Source organism: Chelonoidis abingdonii, chromosome 17 (assembly GCF_003597395.2).
Source record: "Chelonoidis abingdonii isolate Lonesome George chromosome 17, CheloAbing_2.0, whole genome shotgun sequence".
In the NCBI taxonomy this organism is placed as follows: domain Eukaryota; kingdom Metazoa; phylum Chordata; order Testudines; family Testudinidae; genus Chelonoidis; species Chelonoidis abingdonii.
Window position 1 is genome coordinate 7635182 of NC_133785.1, and position 20135 is coordinate 7655316.

The following is a 20135-nucleotide window of genomic DNA, read 5'->3' on the forward strand; positions in this document are numbered from 1 at the left end:
ATCCCCAGCTTTGACCTTGGGCGTTTCCCTTTTCCTCCTGATGCTTCTGTTTCTCCTCGCACCCTTCTATTTAGATCGTGAGCTCTTTGGGCCAAGGTCTTTCTCTCACTGTGCGTCTGTGCAGCACCCAACATGACAGGCCCCCGATGTCAGTTGGGTGTGTCTGTGCCTCTGCTGCACACAGTTCGACAGGCTCCCATGATCTTGGGCAGGAGCAGGCTGTGCAGTGCTTAGTGCGACAGGGCCCCGATCTCTGGCCATGCATTATCTGTGCCCTGTTGCCCTCCCTCGTACCCCAGAGCTCTTCTTCCCATACCCAGAGGAACGCTCACCTGCATTCTGCTCTCTTCCGGCAGATGACAGTGCCGCCTGTCTCTCAGAGGAGGAGGATTCCAACCAGGAAGGCCCTGAGATGGTGCCATCCCACAAGATATGGCCAGGGGTCTCCAAGAGTGACATCTCGCCCGGCTCCCCATGGGACATGGCTGACCAGAGCCCGGACATTGGGGCACAGGCACCGGATGACTCTGTTGACCTGGAGCAGGGGCTGGAGGAGTTCGGCGACATCATTGTGCACCGGGTGACACAGATGGGTGTGAAGCCGTGCCGCTACATCGAGGGGGGGCGCAGCTACGAGCTGAGCCCCGGACTGGCCCGCCGTCTGCTGCGGCTCGACGAGAAGCCGTATGAGTGCAACGAGTGTGGCAAGAGCTTCAACCAGAGCTCCAACTTGCACCGGCACCAGCGCACACACACTGGCGAGCGCCCCTACTGCTGCCCGGCCTGCGGCAAGGCCTTCAGCCGCCGCTCCAATCTGGCACAGCACCAGCGCATCCACACCGGCGAACGCCCCTTCCACTGCGGCGACTGTGGCAAGAGCTTCAGCGAGAGCTCTTACTTGATCCGGCACCAGCGCACCCACACCGGCGAGCGCCCCTACAAGTGCCCAGCCTGCGGCAAGGCCTTCTCCCGCAGCTCCCACCTGGCACGACACCAGCGCACCCACACTGGTGAGCGCCCCTACCTCTGCACCGACTGTGGCAAACGCTTCGGGCTCAGCTCTGACTTGGCCACGCACCGCCGCACCCACACAGGCGAGAAGCCTTTCCGCTGCACCGACTGTGGCAAGGCCTTCTCCCGCAGCTCCCACCTGGTGCAGCACCAGCGCACCCACACTGGGGAGCGCCCCTACCGCTGCGCCCAGTGTGGCAAGAGCTTCTGCCATGGCTCCAACCTGCTGCAGCACCAACGCACGCACCGCGGCGAGCGCCCCTACCGGTGCCAGCAGTGCGGCAAGGCCTTCAGCCTCAGCTCCAACCTGATCCGCCACCAGCGCATCCATACGGGCGAGCGCCCCTACCGCTGCACCGACTGCGGGCGCAGCTTCGTGCTGAGCTCTGACCTCCTGCAGCACCACCGTGTGCACACGGGCGAGCGTCCCTACCAGTGCCCTGACTGTGGCAAGGCCTTCTCCCGTGCCGCCCACCTGGCCCAGCACCGCCGCACCCACACGGGCGAGCGCCCCTACCACTGCCAGCACTGCGGCAAGAGCTTCAGCCATGGCTCCAACTTCATCAAGCACCAGAGCACCCACCTGCATGGCTGGCAGCCCTGCTGGCCCCTTAAGGAGGGCGGGGAGGGCCCCCAGGATGATGGGTCCGGCAAAGAGGTGGAGGAGGGGCAGGCACAGCCCTAAAGCACGGCGGTGCTTGGAGCACAGGACGTGCTACACAGGAGAATCCATCATTGCCAGTCTCCTAGCCAGATCACTTGGATGGAGTGAGAACCTATTAAACATCACAGAACCCTGCCCTGTACAGAACTGGGAACCCACCTCCGGCCTCATAGCCAGGCGTCCAGGATGGAGTTGGGAATCCAGCCTCGTAGCCAGGTGTCCCGGACAGAGCCGGGAACCCACCCCTGGCCTTGAAGCCAGGTGTCCAGGACGGAGTTATGAACTCAGCCTTGTAGCCAGGTGTCCTGGACAGAGATGGGAACCCATCCCCAGCCTTGTAGCCAGGTGCCCCGGACAGAGCTGGGAACCTGTTTAATGTTGCAGACTCTACTGCTGCTTTACAGGCCACCTCAATTAGCACCCACAATGTATCACACATCAGACTGCTGCAATAGGGTTCGTAGCTACCTGGCCCAATTCTCCCAGCCTATCAAGCATCCAGCAACTCAACACCGGCTCCCGCACAGCCTTTTGGGCTTGTTTAAATTGCCTTGGTTTGATCTAAATTGGTTTAGAAGCCAGTTTTTAGGCCCAGTGTAAACATGGTGCCAGTGACCTGCAGGTGAGAGCAGCCAAGCCCTGGTGTGATCCCAGCCATCTGCAAATCCAGCTCCCATCTGTGCCAAGGTGCTGAGTCCAGGATGAGGGTCCCTGCTTTGCCTGGAGGATACTCCAGAGAGTGGAGGACTCAAATCTCACAAAGGTCAAGTGAGATTCAGCAGGCAGGAGCCACCCTGGGTCAATTCAGACTAGCAATGAAGGGCAAATGTTTGTCAGGATGGGGGGATTCCCCAGCAGGGCAGCGCCCTCTGGAACGGTGGGAGGAATGCCCCATCCCTTGGGGGCACTACATCCAGGCCAAATGTCTCTAAAGGTTGTGCTCTGGCTCCAGCACCGATCTGGGCTAGGGGCAGGAATGGCTGCAGGTGAACCTCCAGCCTATGTGATACAGGGAGGCAGGCTGGGGGATGGGTATGGTCCCTTCTCTCCTATGATCTGCAATAGCATTCCCACATGTGCCCAGCTGTACAGAGGGAGGCTCTTGTGAACCAGGGTCTTAGAAGCTGGATCTGGGCCCTTGTGTTTGCAGCATCCCACATAGAATCATAGGACTGGAAGAGACCTCAAAAGGTCATATAGTTCACTCCCCTGCACTCATCTTCCTAGCGGTCACATTTCCTCCCCCTCTCCCAGGGTTGAGCTTGGTTCACGCTCAAATGAGACACTCGCAAGTAAAGCCCAAAGGATTCCCAAGGATGGTTATGGTGCTCCCAGAAAATCCAGCCAGCCAGACACCTCCAGATGAGGTGCTACTAACATTGCCTTCCCCTGGCAGCATCTCCAGCGTGTGGCTACTCCAGAGAAGGCTGCTAGCTTAGAAGCACACTGATGGCTGGGCTGGGTGCAGGAATCAGGGGTGAGGTTCTGTGCTATGCAGCAGGTCAGACAGGTGATCACCGTAGTGTCTTCTGGCCTTAGGCTGTACACCCTTGTTCTATTCTGTCCTTTAACCCAGTCTGTGCTGCTTCCAACCCTGGTTCCTGTCTCTTGCCCAGTTCTCTGGTGTCTCTTGCCAGCACTCTAGCTTCCTGTGGTGATGGAAGAAACCCCCCATTTCTGCATTGTAACACTTCTAGGGAATGATCTTTAGCTCATCAAGGGCTCCGTTATCACTGAACGATCTCTCCAGAACCACTCCCCTTCTCAGTCTAGTCCTCAAGATGCATGTTGCAAAGGTACAGATGACAGTCATTGGTGGTGCTCTTCCAGTCTGGCTTGGGGGATGATCAAATCTATCCCGTTTGGAGGAGCTCTGCTCAGAGGCCATTGCTGTTTCCTAAAGGCATCTTGCAAGGTAGGCTTGGGGTTGAACTTTAGCAGGATGAGCAGCTCCTGGCCTGTCCCACAGTAGGAACACTGGGAAGCGTAGCAGACAGCTAACCCAAAACCTCTTGTTGCAGCACTGCCACGGTCCGGGGTGCTGGTAAAACACGTCAGAACATTTCAGTACAACAGCTTTCCTTAGCTCTGAGCCATCCCATGGAGCAGGCAGACCCAGCCCATACTCCCCTGCCCTCCTAGAATCTCAGTCTGTTGGTTGAACGTAAATCTCAAGCCATGATATGTGTCAACCTCCACCCTGGCTCTTGAGCAGGGCCATCTGCTCTTTTGTGTAGATGTTTCAAAGCTGCCAAAGGGATTTAGATGCCCATGAGAGAGTGGCGTTACCTCTCTGTATGGCATAGGTGAGACTGCCAATGGGACAGCCTATCCAGGCCAGGGATTGGAAAAATTGAAAAGGGCTCAGGACAGAGCCATGAGGATGTTTGAAGGGTGGGGAAACGTGCCTTGAGAAGCTCAGCCCGTTTAACTTAGTGATGCCAAGGCTAACGGGTGATTTGATCCCAGTCAGTCCCTACAGTGGGAGATTTCTAACTGTCAAGGGCATGGGAATCTCCCAGACACATGCTCACCAGGGCTGGGAGCTGATGCCATACACATTAACACTGGCAATAAGGGGCAAGTATTTCCCAGGAAGGGGATTCCCCCAGTGGAAGAATTGACCTGCAGAGGGGGAGAGAAGATTCTCCATTGCTTGGAGTCTTTTAGTCCAGATGGGTTGTCTCTTGAGAAGCAGCACTCTGGCTCAGCCCAAGGGATGACCTGAATGCAAGGACCTCTGCAGGAGATACTAGGTGCGTGTTATGCAGGTGGAACTAGACTCATAAAATGGCCTTACAATGGGAATGTGGTGCCTAAATGCCAGTGGTGGCTTTGAAAACCCTAGGCCCAGCTTGTGTGTTGGGAAGCAAGGGGCAGGCAAGGTGGGGGAGTTTTCTAGTCCTGCTTCAGTACGCTGCCAACCTTGCTGGTTTTCTTCATTACACTTTTGTTACCAAGCAGCATTGTGAAGGCATGACAGTGACTCCACAGCAATGGCTGGAGGTTCTCCCTATGAACCACCTAAACTGCTGTGGGAGCAGTCAAGGAGGATAAGGACATTGCTGACATGCTATGTTCCTTTCCCCCAGCCTTCTGTACAGAGGATGCTGAGATATACCTGCTCTGCGGTGGTAACAAAGATATGGTGCTACCAGGGACTGAGGTTTCAGAAGATCCAGTGTTGGAACCAATTTGATAGCAAGACAGCCAAGAGTTAACAAGAAAGAAGTAGATGAGATATTTTTGGGAGCATCTCCTTATAAACAGCTGCTCTATGGGATGGTAACATTTTGTGTCTATTTAAAAAAGCTCCAGGGAATCTTACTTCATTCCTCACTAAACTGTTTGGAAGAAACATGATCAACAAAGCCCTGAACACTGGTGGTCAGAAGAGCTCTAGCTGACCCGAAAAGTCAGGCTAGGCTCGTGTATTAGACTTCTTGGAGCATGTCTCCAAGCTAAATCAGCTCCTAGCATTCATTTGAACTCACAAAGGCCCTAGCAGCCTCCCTCCCAAGAGAGGAAGGTAGAAAGAAGCGGGGAGGGGAGAGAGAGAGAGAGGAAAAAAAACTTTTGCCATCTACCAGAAACTTGCTAGGATGCAGGAAACAATGGGTAGCATTAAATACATGGTCTGCTTTCATTGTGGTGAAAGATTCAGAGCAGAGCCCGCCAGGTTCCAGACCAGGCCAGTTGACATAGTTAATGATCAGGAAGTTGGGGGTTAGCAGTGAAATGGCTAAATGTGCAGGTGCAATACAGTGGTCTGTAGACGATGCCAAGTAGTGGCCCACCTTGTGCTTTATCAGTTAGGATGCTGATCTGTGGGCATTCATGGCCTCTTACTCAGGAGCTGATCATGCCATTTTTGAGAGTGCTGCTCCCCTGACATCCACCTGACCTTTCCTAAATAGGTTAAGTCCAGTGATTTTTAACATTCCGATCACGCAAATCATCTCAGCAGGTTTCAGAAATACCCACTGGGGCAAATTTACTCATTGCCCAATAAACTGCAGTTCCTCTTGTTTATTACCCAGGCTCCTAGCATCGGTGTAGAGGCGATTAAAGAATTGTTTTTCTTCGGGTCCCTTGTCTTGTTTCAGTTCGGTCTCGCGAAGTGAGCGCTCCTCTCCCCGCTTGTCACACCAGCGATTAGAAACTGGCTGATACCAACACCGGCGGGGAGCAGGGGTGGGCGGTCCCTACACCCTGGTGCCAGGGGAGCCGCGGGGGCTGGGAGGTTGCCCCCTGGACGTGCCGTTATGGGTGGGGGGGGCACTGAACTGGCCCCAGCCGCAGATAACCCGAGGGGTGGGGGCCGGGGACACAGGCTGGATACTGGGGATGGAACCCAGGCGTCCTGGCTCCGGTTGCTCTGTGAGGGCAGCAGGCCCCAGGGTGGGGGTGTCCCTGGAGCTGGCATTTCTCGCGACTGGGAGGTGGGGGCGAGGCCGCTTCAGGGCCCGATTTCCCGCGGCGGGGTCTGTGCCCAGGAGGGTAGAGCTGCGTCTTGCTTCCGGGCCGCTGCGCCCTGTTCCCGGCTTCGCCTAACGTCACTTCCGCCGCGAGACTGAGTCCGGGTGCCCCACGTGGAGGCGCTTCCGGGCAGAGAGGGGAGGGGCTGGGACGGAAGCGGCGCTGCAGCAAGGGCGTCCCGAGCGAGCAGCATGGCCCTGAACGCGGCAGGTACCGCCTGGGGGCGGGGCAGGAAAGGCCGGGGATGGGGCAAGGGCTGCCCGCCCCTGGGCAGGGATAGGGGAGGGGATGCCTTGGGGGTGCCCTGGGCAGGGGATGGATTTAGGGAGGGGAGCAGGAAGGGCAGCTGAGCTTTGGGCTGGGAGCGGGAGTGGGGACTGGGGAAGCAGAGGAAGGGGCAGCCCTACAGGATGTGAGGATGGGGCTGGGGTGATTGGGACATAGGGGCTCTAGCAGGGGCTGCGGGGAGGGAGTGTCCTGTCAGGGGGTTGGTTGTGGTGGGAGCTGGATCCCCAAGTAGTGCTAGAGCTGCTGGCATCTGGCAATGGAGGAAAGGGGGCAACACAGACCCTATTTAACTGTTTCAGCCTAGCTCAGCCTCTCATGGGTGCAGTGGCACTGTCCCTTCTAGATGGGCACAGCTGGCATCACTGCAGATAAGTATGGTGCTGGGTGAGAGATCCCTGTACAAACATCTCCTGGGCCCCATCCCAAAAGTGGCTGCATCTCAGTCTCAAGTATGGGGTCCCTGTTCTGACAGCTTGTAAGGATGCTGTACTCTGCCAACTTCCCATCTCCCCCCTCAGGCAACGATGATGGGAACTGGGAGCCACCTTCAGAGGCAGAGCTGAAGGTGATCCAGGCACGGAGGGAGAGGCAGGATAAGATCAGCAGAGTGATGGGCGACTACCTGCTCAAGGGGTACCGCATGCTGGGGGAGTGCTGCGAAGAGTGTGGGGTATGACCTGTGGCCTGCGTGGGAAGCCCAGTAGAGGACACTGTGGGAGCCCCCAGCTATCCATCACTAGCTCTGCAGGGAGTGTCCTAGGCCAGCTCCATCTCTTCTAGCCTGGGCTGCTGCCCGAGTGTGCTGGGATCCAGTAGGGGGCAGGCTGGGATGTGGATGAGCCTCTGGGTCTGATCCATGGGGAGGGAGGAAGAGATACTGGTCTGGATGGGCCCATTGGTCTGATCTGGGAGGTGGGAAGGGTGGGATACTAGGCTAAGCGGGCCCATGGATCTGACTGGGGGGAAAGGGAGGCACTGAGCTGAATGGACCTCAGTGCCCAGTGTGAGTGGGAGCTTTCATCACCCAGCGGTGAGGGGGAGAGTTCCCTCCACCCCCACAGCGTGGGATCCTCCCCTTCCCATGTGGACTATTCCACCCACCCACCCTACTACATTGTGTTCCCACCCCAGAGCAGGATAGACTGCAGGGGAAGCTGCTCCACCCCAGGGCCATGCAGTCTAGTCCCTCCCTTGCAACAGGGCTCCCAGCCCTCTGAGCAACAATTCCTGGCCTCACCTGCTCTCTTTCCTCCCCCTCCTTTTGCTCCCTTTTCCTCATCAGAGGCCAGGGGATGGTTCTAGTCTGCCTTTGAGTTAGAGATGGGGAGCAGCTCTGGTGTCACTGCCACCTCCTTCCCCATGCTGGGACAGCCCCTTCTTGCATTGCTCTGCCCTGAAGTCCCACACCAGGCTGTCTCTCCCTTACAGACCATCTTGCTCCAAGACAAGCAGAGGAAACTTTACTGCGTGGCCTGCCAGGAGCTCAACTCTGATATTGACAAGGATAACCCAGGTATGGCTCTTCCTAGCGTTGTGCTGTCTGCCAGGGAGGTGTTCGAGTGGCATGGGAATAATGGGGGGGATTGGCTGGCTCAGGGGCCACGGAGCCTTTCCCCTCTAGGGGGACCAGCTCTGATCTAGTGCTGGGCACTGCATAGAACCTGTGGCATCTGGGAGGTCCCTGCCCCAAAGAGTTCACACTCTGAGCAGAAACAGGCACCAAGAGGGGAAGGGACTTGCCCAAGGTCAGTGACAGTGCTGGGAATAGAACCCAGGCAGTCTGGCTCCCAAGTCAGTGCTTCATCTCCTGCCCTCCCTTGGTTCTGCTGTGGCTGCACCCTCCATTGCACACTGCTGACCCCAGAGGCAGCTCTGGGACCTGCAACTCTGACCCCATCTGTCCTCTCTCTCTTTCCAGCCTTGAACGCCCAGGCTGCCCTGTCCCAGGTCCGTGAGCGCCAGCTGGCCTCCACCTCCGAGGAGGCCGCACCTCTTGGGTACCTCCCAGCCACCCAGCAGCAGCCCCATGTGCCGCGCCCAGAACACTGTGAGGGGGCGGCCTCGGGACTCCGAGCTGCCGCCACTGCAGCTGCTATACCACAGGCCCGGCCTGCCCCAATGCTTGCCCTGCCCGCTAGCCCCCTGGCTGCAGCAGAGGATGCCATCCTCCAGAAGCTGGGCTGGGCCAGCCAGGAGCTCCAGCACTGCGCCTCCATCGAGCTCAGCCTCCAACTATGCAGCCTCATCCGCTCCTGCGCTGAGTCCTTGAAATGCCTCAGGGAGCTGACCCCACAGTGAGTGTGTCGACCCCGGCCATCTCAGGGGCAGTGACCAGGCCCCAGAACACTGACTACACCTGGCACAGCCAGGCCGAGAGGGGGTGAGGATGCCCCCCCCGAGACTCTGTTTCGCCAGCCCCTTTTGGCTGGGCAGAGATCCTGTTCTTTGTCTGTAGCTTCTGATAAAAACTCCAAAATCTTGTGAAAGACTCAATCTGATAATTTGGGGTCGGGGTGACCCAAAGCATCAGATGCACGGAGATGCCCAGCTGGATCTGACCTGGAGAGGGGGGATTCTATGCTGAATGAGCCATGGGTCTGATCTGGTGCAGGAGGAGCAGATTGGGCCAGCCCAGTTCTCCTTTGTTCCATTGTCTCTTGGTCTCACCTAGGCAGCTGTGGCAGGGGCCATGGAGCAGGCATCTGCCAGGCCTATTGTGATATTGAGTCAACAGCTATGCAGCCAGGATCCCGCTGTGCTGGGTTGCCTGCCTGTCATGCCCTGTCCACCCCTCAATGGAACTCATGGCCAGCTGGATGCTGGGGGAGAGGAGTAGGGGATTCCTGACTGCAGCACAGACAGTACCTGGCTCCAATGCCCCAACTCACCACTAGGGGGTTGCTATGGGGGCTCAGTAGGGGGCATCTCCAACTGTAGCCAGTACTGGTCCAAATGCCCTAGCATGGTGCCAGGGGATGCTTTGCTGCAGGGAGTGAAGGGGCCCTCGATGGGGCACGCTCACTTTTGTCAGTGATCACTAAGTAGCCCACTGGAGTTTCACCAACAGTCACAGCATCTATGCCCAAGTCCTTGAATTCTTCCTTGCACTGAAATCCTCTGCTTCCTGTTGGTGGTTTTAAGCAATGAGTGAGGCGGCTGCACCTCAGTACTGGGAGAGGGACTTCTGTGTAAACATCCTTTCCGCCTCACCCTAGAATCAGCCGCTTCTCAGCACCAGGCAAGCAACCCCTATATAAACAGCTCCCACCCCAGAGGCTGCTGCATCTCAGTACCAGGCTGAAGGGATTTCAGGTCAGGCCATTGCCATGGCCAGTGTGTAACCCCCAGGCCATACACCTTGACCTGTGGCCTGAAATGTGGACATTGATATTGACTATGATCTGATTGTGAAAATATCTAGCCCAACTTCACGGTAAAATGGGAACACACCGTTCAAGGAGCATTTTCTCTGCTCTTTATGATTCCTTAGTGCAGATTCCCAGACTGGTCACTAAGGTGAGCCACCAGCTTCCTTCTGAATTGTTTTGTGACTCACCATTACATATTTGCACCCTCTCCCCAGTACTACAACCCTCGTTCCGGCCCAGTGTGTGTGGTGGGAGGTTGGAGAGTGAGCTTGCCCTGCAGAATACCCAGAATGATGTGGGACCCCCACCCTGTCAGCCAGACCTCACACACACTGCATATGCAAGGTCGGGGCAGAGTGGCACACTGTTCAAAAGGCATCCCCCAACCGATACCAAATACAACCATGTCTAGTTTTATCTCAGTACTGGATGGGAACAAGCTGCCCAAAAAGGGGACTGCCCAGTTCAAATCCAGATGAGTGGCCTCCCTGCACTGCAACAGTGGCTCCCATCATAGGCGCTGACTCTGTGGGTGCTCCGGGGCTGGAGCACCCATGGAAAAAAATTGGTGGGTGCTCAGCACCCACTGGCAGCTCCCCACTCCGCCTCCTCCGGAAGCGCGCCGCCACGTCCTGCTTCTCCCCCCTCCCTCCCAGCACTTGCGCCATGAAACAGATGTTTTGCGGGGCAGGGAGGGAAAGGGGAGGAGGGGGAACGCGGCAGCACTGGGGGAAGAGGCGGGGCTCTGGTGGGGATTTGGGGAAGGGATCTAATAGGGCAGGGGGTTTCAAACTGCGGGTTGGGACCCCTCAAGGGGTCATGAGACTATTATGTGGGGGGTTGCAAGCTGTCAGCCTCCACTGCGAGCCCTGCTTTGCCTCCAGCATTTATAATACTGTTAAATATATTAAAAAGTGTTTTTAATTTATATGGGGGGCACACTCAGAGGCTTGCTATGTGAAAGGGGTCACCAGTACAAAAGTTTGAGAATCACTGCAATAGGAGCAGGAAGTGGGTGGAGTTAGGTTAGGGACTTTGGGGATAGGGTTGGAATGGGGGCAGAGCAAGGGCAGGGAAAGGGTGGAGTCGGGGCGGGGGCCACAGTCACCCACTGGTGCTGGAGAAAGTTGGTGCCTGTGGCTCCCATACCACAGCTGGACTCGGCTCTCAGCTTTGCTCCAGCAGTTGCCACCTGGTGCACAGGGTCACAGTGCCACTCGGGTGTGGCTGAGCACTGCCCAGACCCCGACTGAGAGCAGGGGAGACGCTTCAGGCCAGGCGCTACCCAGGCTCTGACTGAGAGTTGGGGGGGCCCCCTTCAGGCATGTGCCCAGACCACCACGGAGGGGGTGGGGGGGCATTGGCCTGGGTGCTGCCCAGGCTGAGATTGTGCACCCCTTTGGGCTGGGCACTGTATAGACACAGTGAGAGACAATCCTGCTTCCCAAGAGGTTACAGTCAAAACAACCAAAGGAAGACTTATATTGCTATGTGATCTGGGAAATGGACCAAGAAACGAAGGGCCAAAGTCACACTGCATGTCGGTGCCAGAGCCAGGGATAGGACCCAGGAGTTCTGACCCCTATCGCTGCCCCTGCTCTCACCCCGGAGCTCCCTTCCAGGGTTAGGAATAGAACCCAGGAGTCCTGGCTGTCAGTTGGATGGGGGTGCGGGGGGTGTTAGAGCCTAGATGCCCGGGGGTGGGGTGGCAGGCTGGATGGACCCAAGCGTCTGAGCTGGGGAGGAATCGACTTTTTGGGTTGGGACACGTCTGATCTGCCCCCTCCCCCCAGCTCTGCTGCTAGTTGAGGCCACTGTTTTTCTCCAGCTAAGCGGCTTTCCCCACCCCACCACCAGGCGTCTGGCCAGAGGATTAGCATCCGAGGGCGAGCCTTCCCTGACGATGGGGCCCACCGCAGCCCTGGAAAGAGCCTATTGGTGGAGGCGGGGGGGGGGGTTGTCTGATCGCATAGTCCTGTCGCCCCCGCCCTCGGAGGAGCCCGGGCCCTGTTTGCCTCAGGAAGGGGGCTCCCTGGGCTCCAGCTGCTGTTGCCCCTTTAAGCGCGCGGCAGCCTGCCCCCTTTTGGGAACGGGGGCCTGGAAAGGACCTGGTGGGGTGTGGTAGCGGCAGGCAGAGCAAACAAAGGGAGACCGGCGCAGGGAGAGCCGGCTTGGGGGCACGGATTAGGGAGCCGATCAGCTGTTGTCAGGCTGCCACGCCCCCTCTGTCCGTCTGTCTCTGATCGAAGTGCTGCAGGACCTGGGTGGAGATCCGGATTCTGACCTCCCCGGGCTGTTGGGAGTGTGGCTGGCCAGCATCTGCACTCCTCCGCCTGAGAAGTCTGTCTCTCTCCCTCCATCCACTCCGACCCCCCCCGGCTCCGCAGAGGGGGGGTTCGGGGCCGGGCGCCCGCGGAACAAAGGGAGCAGGAAGAGACACCAGATGGAAAAATAGAAAGGAAGAAAGCGAGCTGGGAAGCGGAGGAGCGCGGGTGGCAATGGGAGACGCCTGCGCCGCAGGGGCAGGAGGCTTGAAGATGAGCTGCCCTGAGATCCTGGGTTAGCCACGGGTGTTGAGCAGGGGCTTGGAATGATCCGCCCGGCCCTTTCCTAGCCCCCAGGGTGGCGGAGTGAGGCCAGCATGAACCCCCACGCCCTAAGCTGCTAGATCAGCCTGGGTCTGCACTAGCCAGGGCGCTGCAGGGGCTGGCTGACAGAGAGGCAATCGGCCTGTTACAAAGCTGCAGGGGCACAGCCACATTCTCGAGGGCATACGGCCCCTGGCAGGGGCTGCTGGCATCCAGGACGGTCCTATTGGGGCATAGTTAGCTTGGTTCTGGCTGTCCCCCATAGACATTGTTGGGAGCCTAGTAAAAAGAGTCCTGTCCGGCACCCCGGAGAGTCAGACTTTGGAAGGGGACAGAAAGGGAGATTCCTGTATAACCCCAAGTGGCCCAGACGCACCTGTGCCATTGGCTGGGTTTATCTCTCTAGGAGTTCTTTCTTTCTTTCTTTCCTTCCCCATCTCCTGTCCACGATGAACGGTCTCCAGCCGCCCCAGGACTGCCTGGGGGGCAATGTATGCTCCATTGAAGGTCTCCCCCCACTTCCCAAGGGCCTCAGCGGGATCCTTAACTCCAGTGGTGGCTCGTGGCGTGAGATTGAGAAAGTGTACAGCAAGAAGACACGGATCCAGGACGACCTGAGCAAGTCACGGGCGGCCTCTGAGAAGCTGCTGCGGAGCAAACCAGCCAATCTGGACTCGGCGCTGGCCATGCTGCGCAAGGAGATGGTAACCACGCTCCTGCCCCCCATAGCACAGCCTCCCCCATGTGGCACAGCCCCTCTTTCCTCTCACAAGATTCCCCCTGCCTCCGATGCTCCCCTTAGCCAGGATGGGCCAGCTGGGGTCCCTGGGGCAGCAGGCAGTGTGTATATGTGTTTGGGGGAGGGGGAGACTTGCCTCACAGAGCTTGGGACTTTGGCGGGCTGGGGGATTTCTCCGTGTCTCACTGCAAGTCTCACCATTTTTGGTGTTGCTCTGAAGCCCCGGGCAAGGAATTGTGGGAGAGTTGCCAGCTCTCCTGATTAGCCCTTGTCCACACCCCAAAGCTGTCCTGCTCCAAAAGCTCTGGGCTAAAGTACAGCAGTGCCTGCTAGTGTGGATGCAGTAATAATGGGATAAAGGTGCTAATCCCAGGATAGCTATTCCTGATTGAGAAGGGGACTAAACAAAACTAGGCTAAGGCACCTCTATCCCAGTATGACTGTAGCCACACTAGGTATTGTCCTCCTGCAGCTCTATGGGTGTAAAATCACACACACACACTCCAACTGACATGCATGGGTGAAAAATCACACACACACACACATCAACTGACATGGTTGCATCCTGACAAACAACAACACTAGCTAGTGTCTAGCTCTCCTTTCTGGGGGAAAAGCTGGAGAATGTGGCACAAGCTACAGCTGTCCCCCCACCCCACCCCCAGGCTCCAAGGCAGCAGGCAAAGAAATAGGACCCACAGTTATGTATTCGGGGGCAAGGGGTGTCTGGCTTACAATTTTTCAACTGTTTGGGATTGGCATGACTGAATGTGATTGACACCGGGGTCAAAGTGTCTTTGGTTGTGTTTGTGTCCATGTGCACGTGTAACTTTGTGTTGGTGTCTCTGTGTGTATAGGTATAGGGAGTGTGTATTGTGTATTGTAAATACCTAGCACGTGGGGGGTGCACACAGGTGCATGTTTGTGTACCTGTGTATGTAGCATTGTGTTGGGTCTGGTCACAAATGCACGTGTTTCTGTGTGAATGTCCATGCTGGGTATAAAGTGTGTTCTGTACATATGGGGGACATTCTCTGGCCTGTGCTATACAGGAGATCAGGCCAGATGATCTAAGGGTCCCTTCTGGCCTTGAAATCTATACATCTCTGTGTAATTAGTAGTAGTAATATGAGGTAGAAATGAGGTTGTGAGGGGCCTAATGGGGGTTGCCCCATTGACGACAAGTTGAGGGAGGCCAAGCTGCATTGGCATAGACATGTCCAGTGGGCACCCCAGAGGTATATTGCTAGGATGGCCCTTGCAATGATTGTGAATAGAAGATGACCCAGGGGGAAGCCAAAGACTTGTGACATCGGATACATTCAAGGAGGACAGGTCCATCAAAATGGCTATTAGCCAAGATGGGCAGGGATGCAACCCCTCACTCTGGCAGTCAGAAGCTGGGACTGGATGACAGGGGATGGATCACTCTGTAATTGCCCTGTTCTGTTCATTCCATCTGAAACATCTGGCACCAGCCATTGTTGGAAGACAGGACACTGGGCTAGATGGACAATTGGTCTGACCCTTTATGACCATTATGTTCTTATGACATGGACCAGATATAAGCAGAACTTAGAGAGATCAGTTTGCACAACAGCCAGATGTCTGATCATGGGGTTTGGAAGAAGAAGGCTGTAAAGGTCACCAACCCCGAATAAGGAAGTAGGAAGAAGAGGAAGAGCAGTAGCATCTAGGAGCCCTTGTCATGGACCAGGTCCTCATTGCACTAGGCACTGTACAAACACAGATGAAATCGTGTGCACACCCACACTGCCATGCTGCTGTGAATGTGCACTGTGTTCATAGAATAAGCATGTGTGGTGATAACTGTGTGCACAGGCATTGACACACATTAAATTTGTGCACACATATTCTAAGTGTCTATAGGTATGAGAACACACACACAGCACAGGTCTCATTCCTCCCAGCAGGGGCAGCAGAGACAGCCACGCTGTTGGTGGGGTGGAATAGCAGGCAGCTGAGGTGTGGATTGAGTCATTGGCTGAGCAGTGGGGCTGCAGGTTGGGATGAGGGGTACCAGGGAGCCATGAGGTGGAACAGACACAACTTTGACAGACCCTCCCGGTCCCTCTCCCCCCAGGTGGGCCTGCGCCAGCTGGACATGTCTCTGCTGTGCCAGCTGTGGTCGCTGTACGAGTCGATCCAGGAGTACAAGGGGCTGTTCCAGGACATGTCGTCGTCCCTGCACTCCGAGGGCTCCTACGCCGCTGAGAATGGCTTCTCTGATGAGGACGATGAGTTTGAGGTGGAGCCGCCGGGCCCTGACATGCGCAAGGAGACCCCACTGCTGGGCCGGCTCAGCCTGCCTCAGCCCCAGAACTCTCGTGACCAGTGGCTGCAGGACTCCTTCCACATCACCATCTGAACCCCGCAGCCGCCACAGCCTCACCACATTTGGACGTAATAGCATGTGTAGCTGGGAGCTCCCTACAGCGCCTCCTGTTGGGAGAGGCCAGGGCTGGAGTAGCCTGGCCCTCCCTCTGTAGCCAGGGCTCCTGCCCTGCTCCCTACAGCAACCACTGCTGGGAGACACCAGGGCTAGAGTAGCCTGGCCCTCCCTCTGTAGCCAGGGCTCCTGCCCTGCTCCCTACAGCGTCCTCTGCTGGGAGACCCCAGGGCTAGAGTAGCCTGGTCCTCCCCCTGGAGCCAGCACACCTGCCCCGCTCCCTATAGTGCCCCATGCTGGGAGAGGACAGGGCTACAGTATCTGGGAGCTCCCTCTACAGCCAGCACATCTGCCCCGTTCTCTATAGCGCCCCATGTGGGGAGAGTCTGGGGCAGTGCGTTTTCCAGCATTGCTGCGGGTAGGATCATGTTAGCAGTTTTTAGTGCCTCAGCCATGAGCCAAAAATGGCCACTTTTAAGAGATTTAAAAAAATAAAATTTAAAAACATTTGACACGTAGAGGGGGGAAACCCAAGCCCTCCTGAAGTGGGAGAGGTGAAATGTAATATATACAGTGTGTCGGGGCTCGAACCTCACCAGAGCTGTGAAATAAATCCTCAGAAACGGACTCGGCCGTGTATTATTCCAGTACCTAGGAGTGAGAGTCAGGACTTGGGAGAATAACTGCTGTGTTTATATTGGACCCACTGGAATTCTAGTTTGTCCCCCCATTCTCACTGGCCCCACAGAGTAACTGACGTGACCCAGAGTTACCTGCTCCCCATTCCAATTGCCAGCTGGCCCCATTGGTGACTGCAGGAGGGGAGGGGGATGGAGGACAGAGCCCAGCAGCTGGGGAGGAGGGTGGCATGGGGAGCACAGGGCAAGGGGGGTCATTGAGGGGTCCTGGCAATGGGGGAGGAAGGTGGCATAGGGCAAGCAGCCCAAGGGGAGGGGTCCCAGCAGTGTGGGGGGAACATGGGGAGACAGACTCCAAACCATGGTTTCATCTTTCCTTGTCACAGTGGGATTTGGGGGCTGATCTTGTGGTGTTTGAATGTTCAGGGTTGGTGACACCGTGTTTTCCAAAAATAAAACAACTAGCAGTTGCTCCTGCCCCACCTGCTTGGGAACAGAAGGGGCAGGGGTGTTGAACCTAGGGGGCTCTGTGCACTGCTTAATTTGTAATGAAAGAGATGCCAAGGCTCAAGCAATCCTTTTACTTTCATAACTGACACGGCAAGGCCAGAGGTGCCGGGGCTAGGAACTACTAAGCCAAGAGGCTGAGCCCTGGCAAAAACTGGCTGAGAGAATTCTTGCAGGGACGGTTCATGGCCAGCAGGCGGGGCCATGGGTCTGAATTTCAGCCCCCAGGGAGATGGGCTCATGGCTCCATTAGCAGGATGGGGAGGGGGGTGTCCTATCCCTCCAGGCCCAGATAGTTTTGGTGTCCACTCCCCACCCCTCGGCCAATCGCGGGGGCACTGGTGTTCCTGAACCCTCAGTCCTACACTGTGTCCAGCTCTGGTCTGCAGGATCCCCACACACAATGGCCTTGCTGGCCTCACTTCCTCCTATTCTCACCCAGCAGCTCTGGCAGGAAGCCCCCTGCAGGCCTGGGAGGGGAGGGGAGGGGCAATTCTGTGGGCCTGTTACCCTTAGCCCCTCCCCATCCCACTCCAGGGAGGGACCCGGGCCTCACAGCAGGGCCTGGGCCTGGCTGGACAATACATCCTACCCCAACCCTTCTCCCAACTTTACAGTTCTGGAAGCAGCATGGGATCTAGTGGGTGGGCTAGGAGCCAGGACTCCTGGGTTCTATCCTTACCTCTAGGAGCGCAGTGGGGGGGTTAGGGTTTCTATTCCCATTTTGCTTATTTTGTTTGCCCCAAATGAGTCCAAAGGCCTCCGCAGGCTCCAGGACTCCCATGGCTGAGTGCCCTTGGGGCACACAGTGCATGGCAAATACCAGTCCGTTCCTCTGCCCTTCCTCCTGTTCCCTCTAGTATTCCCCAGCATGTTCTACAGCTGCCAATCCCTGCTCTGCTGTCAGCCCCCAGGTTTGTGCCCTCTACACTGGAATGGGGGGCAGAGGCAGACTGGGAAGGGGCTGCCAGTTCTTCCCAAGCTGACAGCCCACCCCCCCTCTCACCCTCCCTTCCCAGCTGGGGTGGGCATGGCTAGAGAAGCCCAGCCCTGGGACAGGCTTGCTCAGTGTTTGGCAAGAGAAATAGGATGACCAGATAGCAAGTGTGAAAAATTGGGACAGGATAGGCTCCTATTACCCCCCACCTCCTGTCTTGATTTTTAATAGTAATTATTTATTATTAAAAATTGGGACAGGAGGTGGGGGGTAACAGGAGCCTATATAAGAAAAAGCCCCTAAAATCAGGACATCTGGTCATCCTAAAGAGAAACCACAATGGAAAGGGCCTGAGTGGGCTTGGGAGTGCATCCCTAGGGCTGTCAGACAGGAATGAGGGGCACCAGCAGGACTTGGGGGAAGGCCCAAGGCTGGGCTGGCAGAGGGCTGTGAGTCAGGATTGAGGGGCACTGGCAGGGCTGTGGGGAAGGCCCAGGGCTGGGGTAGCAGGGGGCTGTGGGACAGGAGTGAGGACCACGATGTGACACCCTGGTTCAGATGCAGATTTTGCTGCGTTAACAATCAGATGGGGTCTGGTGATTCAGCTGGCGACTCAGAGGGAGCCGGTTTTGTTTGGGGAAGTGGGGACACAGGGGTTGATGGGGGCACTGGCCCCCTACACTTTGAATGGTCACATCAACCCCTGTGGGTGGGGGGTGGGGAAAGGGTTCATCCCAGATCCAGACCTGTGTTTGGAGTATAGCAGGAGTCCAGAACTGTGGCTCACTGACCAGCAACATGTGACATGCATGTGGTTGCACACAGGGCACATGAGCTCACCATCAACCGCCCATGGCTGTCCAAACACCCTGCCACACGTGACACACCCAAGTGACAGGCAGACGTGTGGGCACAGGCTTGTGCACCCGCCTGTGGCTGTGCGTGAGTAGTCACAGGGGAGCCATGAGGGAGGCCTGTGTGCATGTGGCTTGCATGTGTGTGATCCTGCCAGGCATGGATCCTTGTGCCAATGCCTATGTTGGCGTGTGCACTTTTGCAGGAGGCCACATGTGGCAGGAGGCCCCTGCCCAGGGCTGGGGGGAGCTGGCTGCTCTCTGGGCCTGGCAGGCCATTTCTAAATTTGGGGTGGTGAATTTTCCACCCTAGAGCACAGGCGGCTCCAATGCCAGGACCCAGCTCAGCTTACTGGGTATTTATACCCGCTGAGCCTGCGGGCAGCTATGTGAGCAGGGAGGTGGGGGCAGTTCAGTGGGGGAGGGGCAGGGTGGTTGGGGTGGGGAAGTTATGGGGAGGGGGAGGGTCTGTCTCCAGTCTGGTCTTAGTTGTGACCCCCAGTTGTGATCCTCTCCCCCTGCCACACTGTATTACCTCCCCTGCCTTTCCCCTCGTCCTGCCGAGGACTGAGATAACCTAGTTCCTCAGGGAAGTAATGGTGTGTGTGGAGGCAGATATTGGGGGGGGGGTCCAGAGAAGGTGCATTGGGAACCTTTTAATCAACCTCCAATCTATTTACCCCTTCTCCCACCCCTACAAAAACTGTGTCCCTCAACTGTGAATCCCTGGGTGTTGGGGGGGACAGCTGCTGTCCACTCCCAGGCTGCCCCCTCATCTGCACCTCCCCCACACCATCTATCCCCGTCCCCCCTCACTACCCCCACTTTCCCCATCCCCTCAATTTAGCCCCCCCGTCCTTCTCCCCATCTACCCCCGACTCCTCACCCCCCAATGTCAGAGACCCCCCCCATCGCCCCAGACGTGCCTGGCTAAAGCGCCCACCCTGGTGGGTCGGATCTCCAGTAACGGCCCCATTTACCCCAGCCCCGCCCTGCCCCCCACCCCTGCCCCCTGGCTTGCGGGGAGCCGGGCTCGCGCCTTTCTCTGCTTCTCCTTTCGCCGCCTTCTGCTTCTTGTTTCGTCTCCGCGCAAACTTCCTGAGCTGGGCGAGCCCGGCCCAGCCCAGCCCGGCCCGGCCCAGTGCTCACCCCCGGCGCCCCGAGTCCCGGGGAGGGGCGTGCGAGATCCAGGAAGCGCAGACACGGCCGGCCGACGGGCGCTGGCAGCCTGGCACGGCTCCCTCGGCCCCTTGTTCGCATTCGCCGGAGTTTTCCCTTCTCTCCGCGTCGGACTCGGACACGGGAACCGAGTTGGAACGGATCTGCCCGGCGTCTGGCCCGGGGGTAGAGAGCGGGACCGGAGAGACACCGGGGGTGAGAGCCAAGAGCCCTCCGGGATCGGGGTGTCTGGGACTGGTGGGGAGAGCCAAGAAACCCCCAGGGATCGAGGTGTAGGGAGGAGCCAAGGCTTGGGGGGGGGAGCCCAGCCTCCCAGAGATCGGGCTGTCCGGGGGGAGCCCAGCCCCCCAGGGATCGGGTGTCCGGGGGGAGCCCAGCCCCCCTCAGGTGTCGGGGGGAAGCCCAGCCTTCCAGAGATCGGGGTGTCCGGGGACAGCCCAGCCCCCCTAGGGATCGGGGTGTCCGGAAGGAGA

At 57.5% G+C, this 20135-nt stretch overlaps 4 protein-coding genes across 22 annotated transcripts in view; all 4 read left to right on the forward strand.

The window, feature by feature from the left end:
- Window positions 1–5763, forward strand: part of LOC116835598 (RNA-binding protein 4B-like) — a 93355-nt gene extending 87592 nt beyond the window's left edge. For 11 of the 14 annotated variants that reach the window (XR_012657159.1, XR_012657163.1, XR_012657158.1 and 8 more), the window contains 2 exons: window positions 357–1975; window positions 2021–4761. Coding sequence is in view for 3 of the 14 variants with exons in the window: in XM_075073287.1 (XP_074929388.1) it covers window positions 357–1696 (1340 nt within the window). In the remaining 11 variants the exon portion in view is untranslated. The other 3 variants (XM_075073290.1, XM_075073287.1, XM_075073291.1) reach the window with 3 other exon arrangements.
- A 486-nt stretch (window positions 5764–6249) lies between these two features.
- On the forward strand, window positions 6250–8928 carry ZNRD2 (zinc ribbon domain containing 2). Of its 3 annotated transcripts, none has more exons than XM_032799695.2 (4): window positions 6250–6364; window positions 6961–7112; window positions 7871–7955; window positions 8361–8928. In XM_032799695.2, exons 1-4 carry the CDS (start codon window positions 6346–6348, stop codon window positions 8738–8740), a joined length of 636 nt encoding a protein of 211 aa, XP_032655586.2. In that variant the 5' UTR covers window positions 6250–6345; the 3' UTR covers window positions 8741–8928. The 3 variants fall into 3 exon arrangements, with proteins under 3 accessions (XP_032655586.2, XP_074929394.1, XP_074929393.1); XM_075073293.1 differs by lacking the exon at window positions 6961–7112 and adding an exon at window positions 6742–6891 and having other exon boundaries at window positions 6287–6364; XM_075073292.1 differs by lacking the exon at window positions 6250–6364 and adding an exon at window positions 6485–6566.
- A 2829-nt stretch (window positions 8929–11757) lies between these two features.
- Window positions 11758–16174, forward strand: FAM89B (family with sequence similarity 89 member B). The gene is made up of 2 exons (XM_032798469.2): window positions 11758–13102; window positions 15242–16174. Exons 1-2 carry the CDS (start codon window positions 12848–12850, stop codon window positions 15524–15526), a joined length of 540 nt encoding a protein of 179 aa, XP_032654360.1. The 5' UTR covers window positions 11758–12847; the 3' UTR covers window positions 15527–16174.
- Window positions 16175–19484: 3310 nt separating this feature from the next.
- Window positions 19485–20135, forward strand: part of EHBP1L1 (EH domain binding protein 1 like 1) — a 28098-nt gene continuing 27447 nt past the window's right edge. The window contains exon 1 of one of the 4 annotated variants that reach the window (XM_075073210.1): window positions 19485–19857. The gene's annotated coding sequence lies outside the window, so the exon portion shown is untranslated. The remainder of the gene's footprint in view (window positions 19858–20135) is intronic. The other 3 variants (XM_075073211.1, XM_075073208.1, XM_032798431.2) reach the window with 3 other exon arrangements.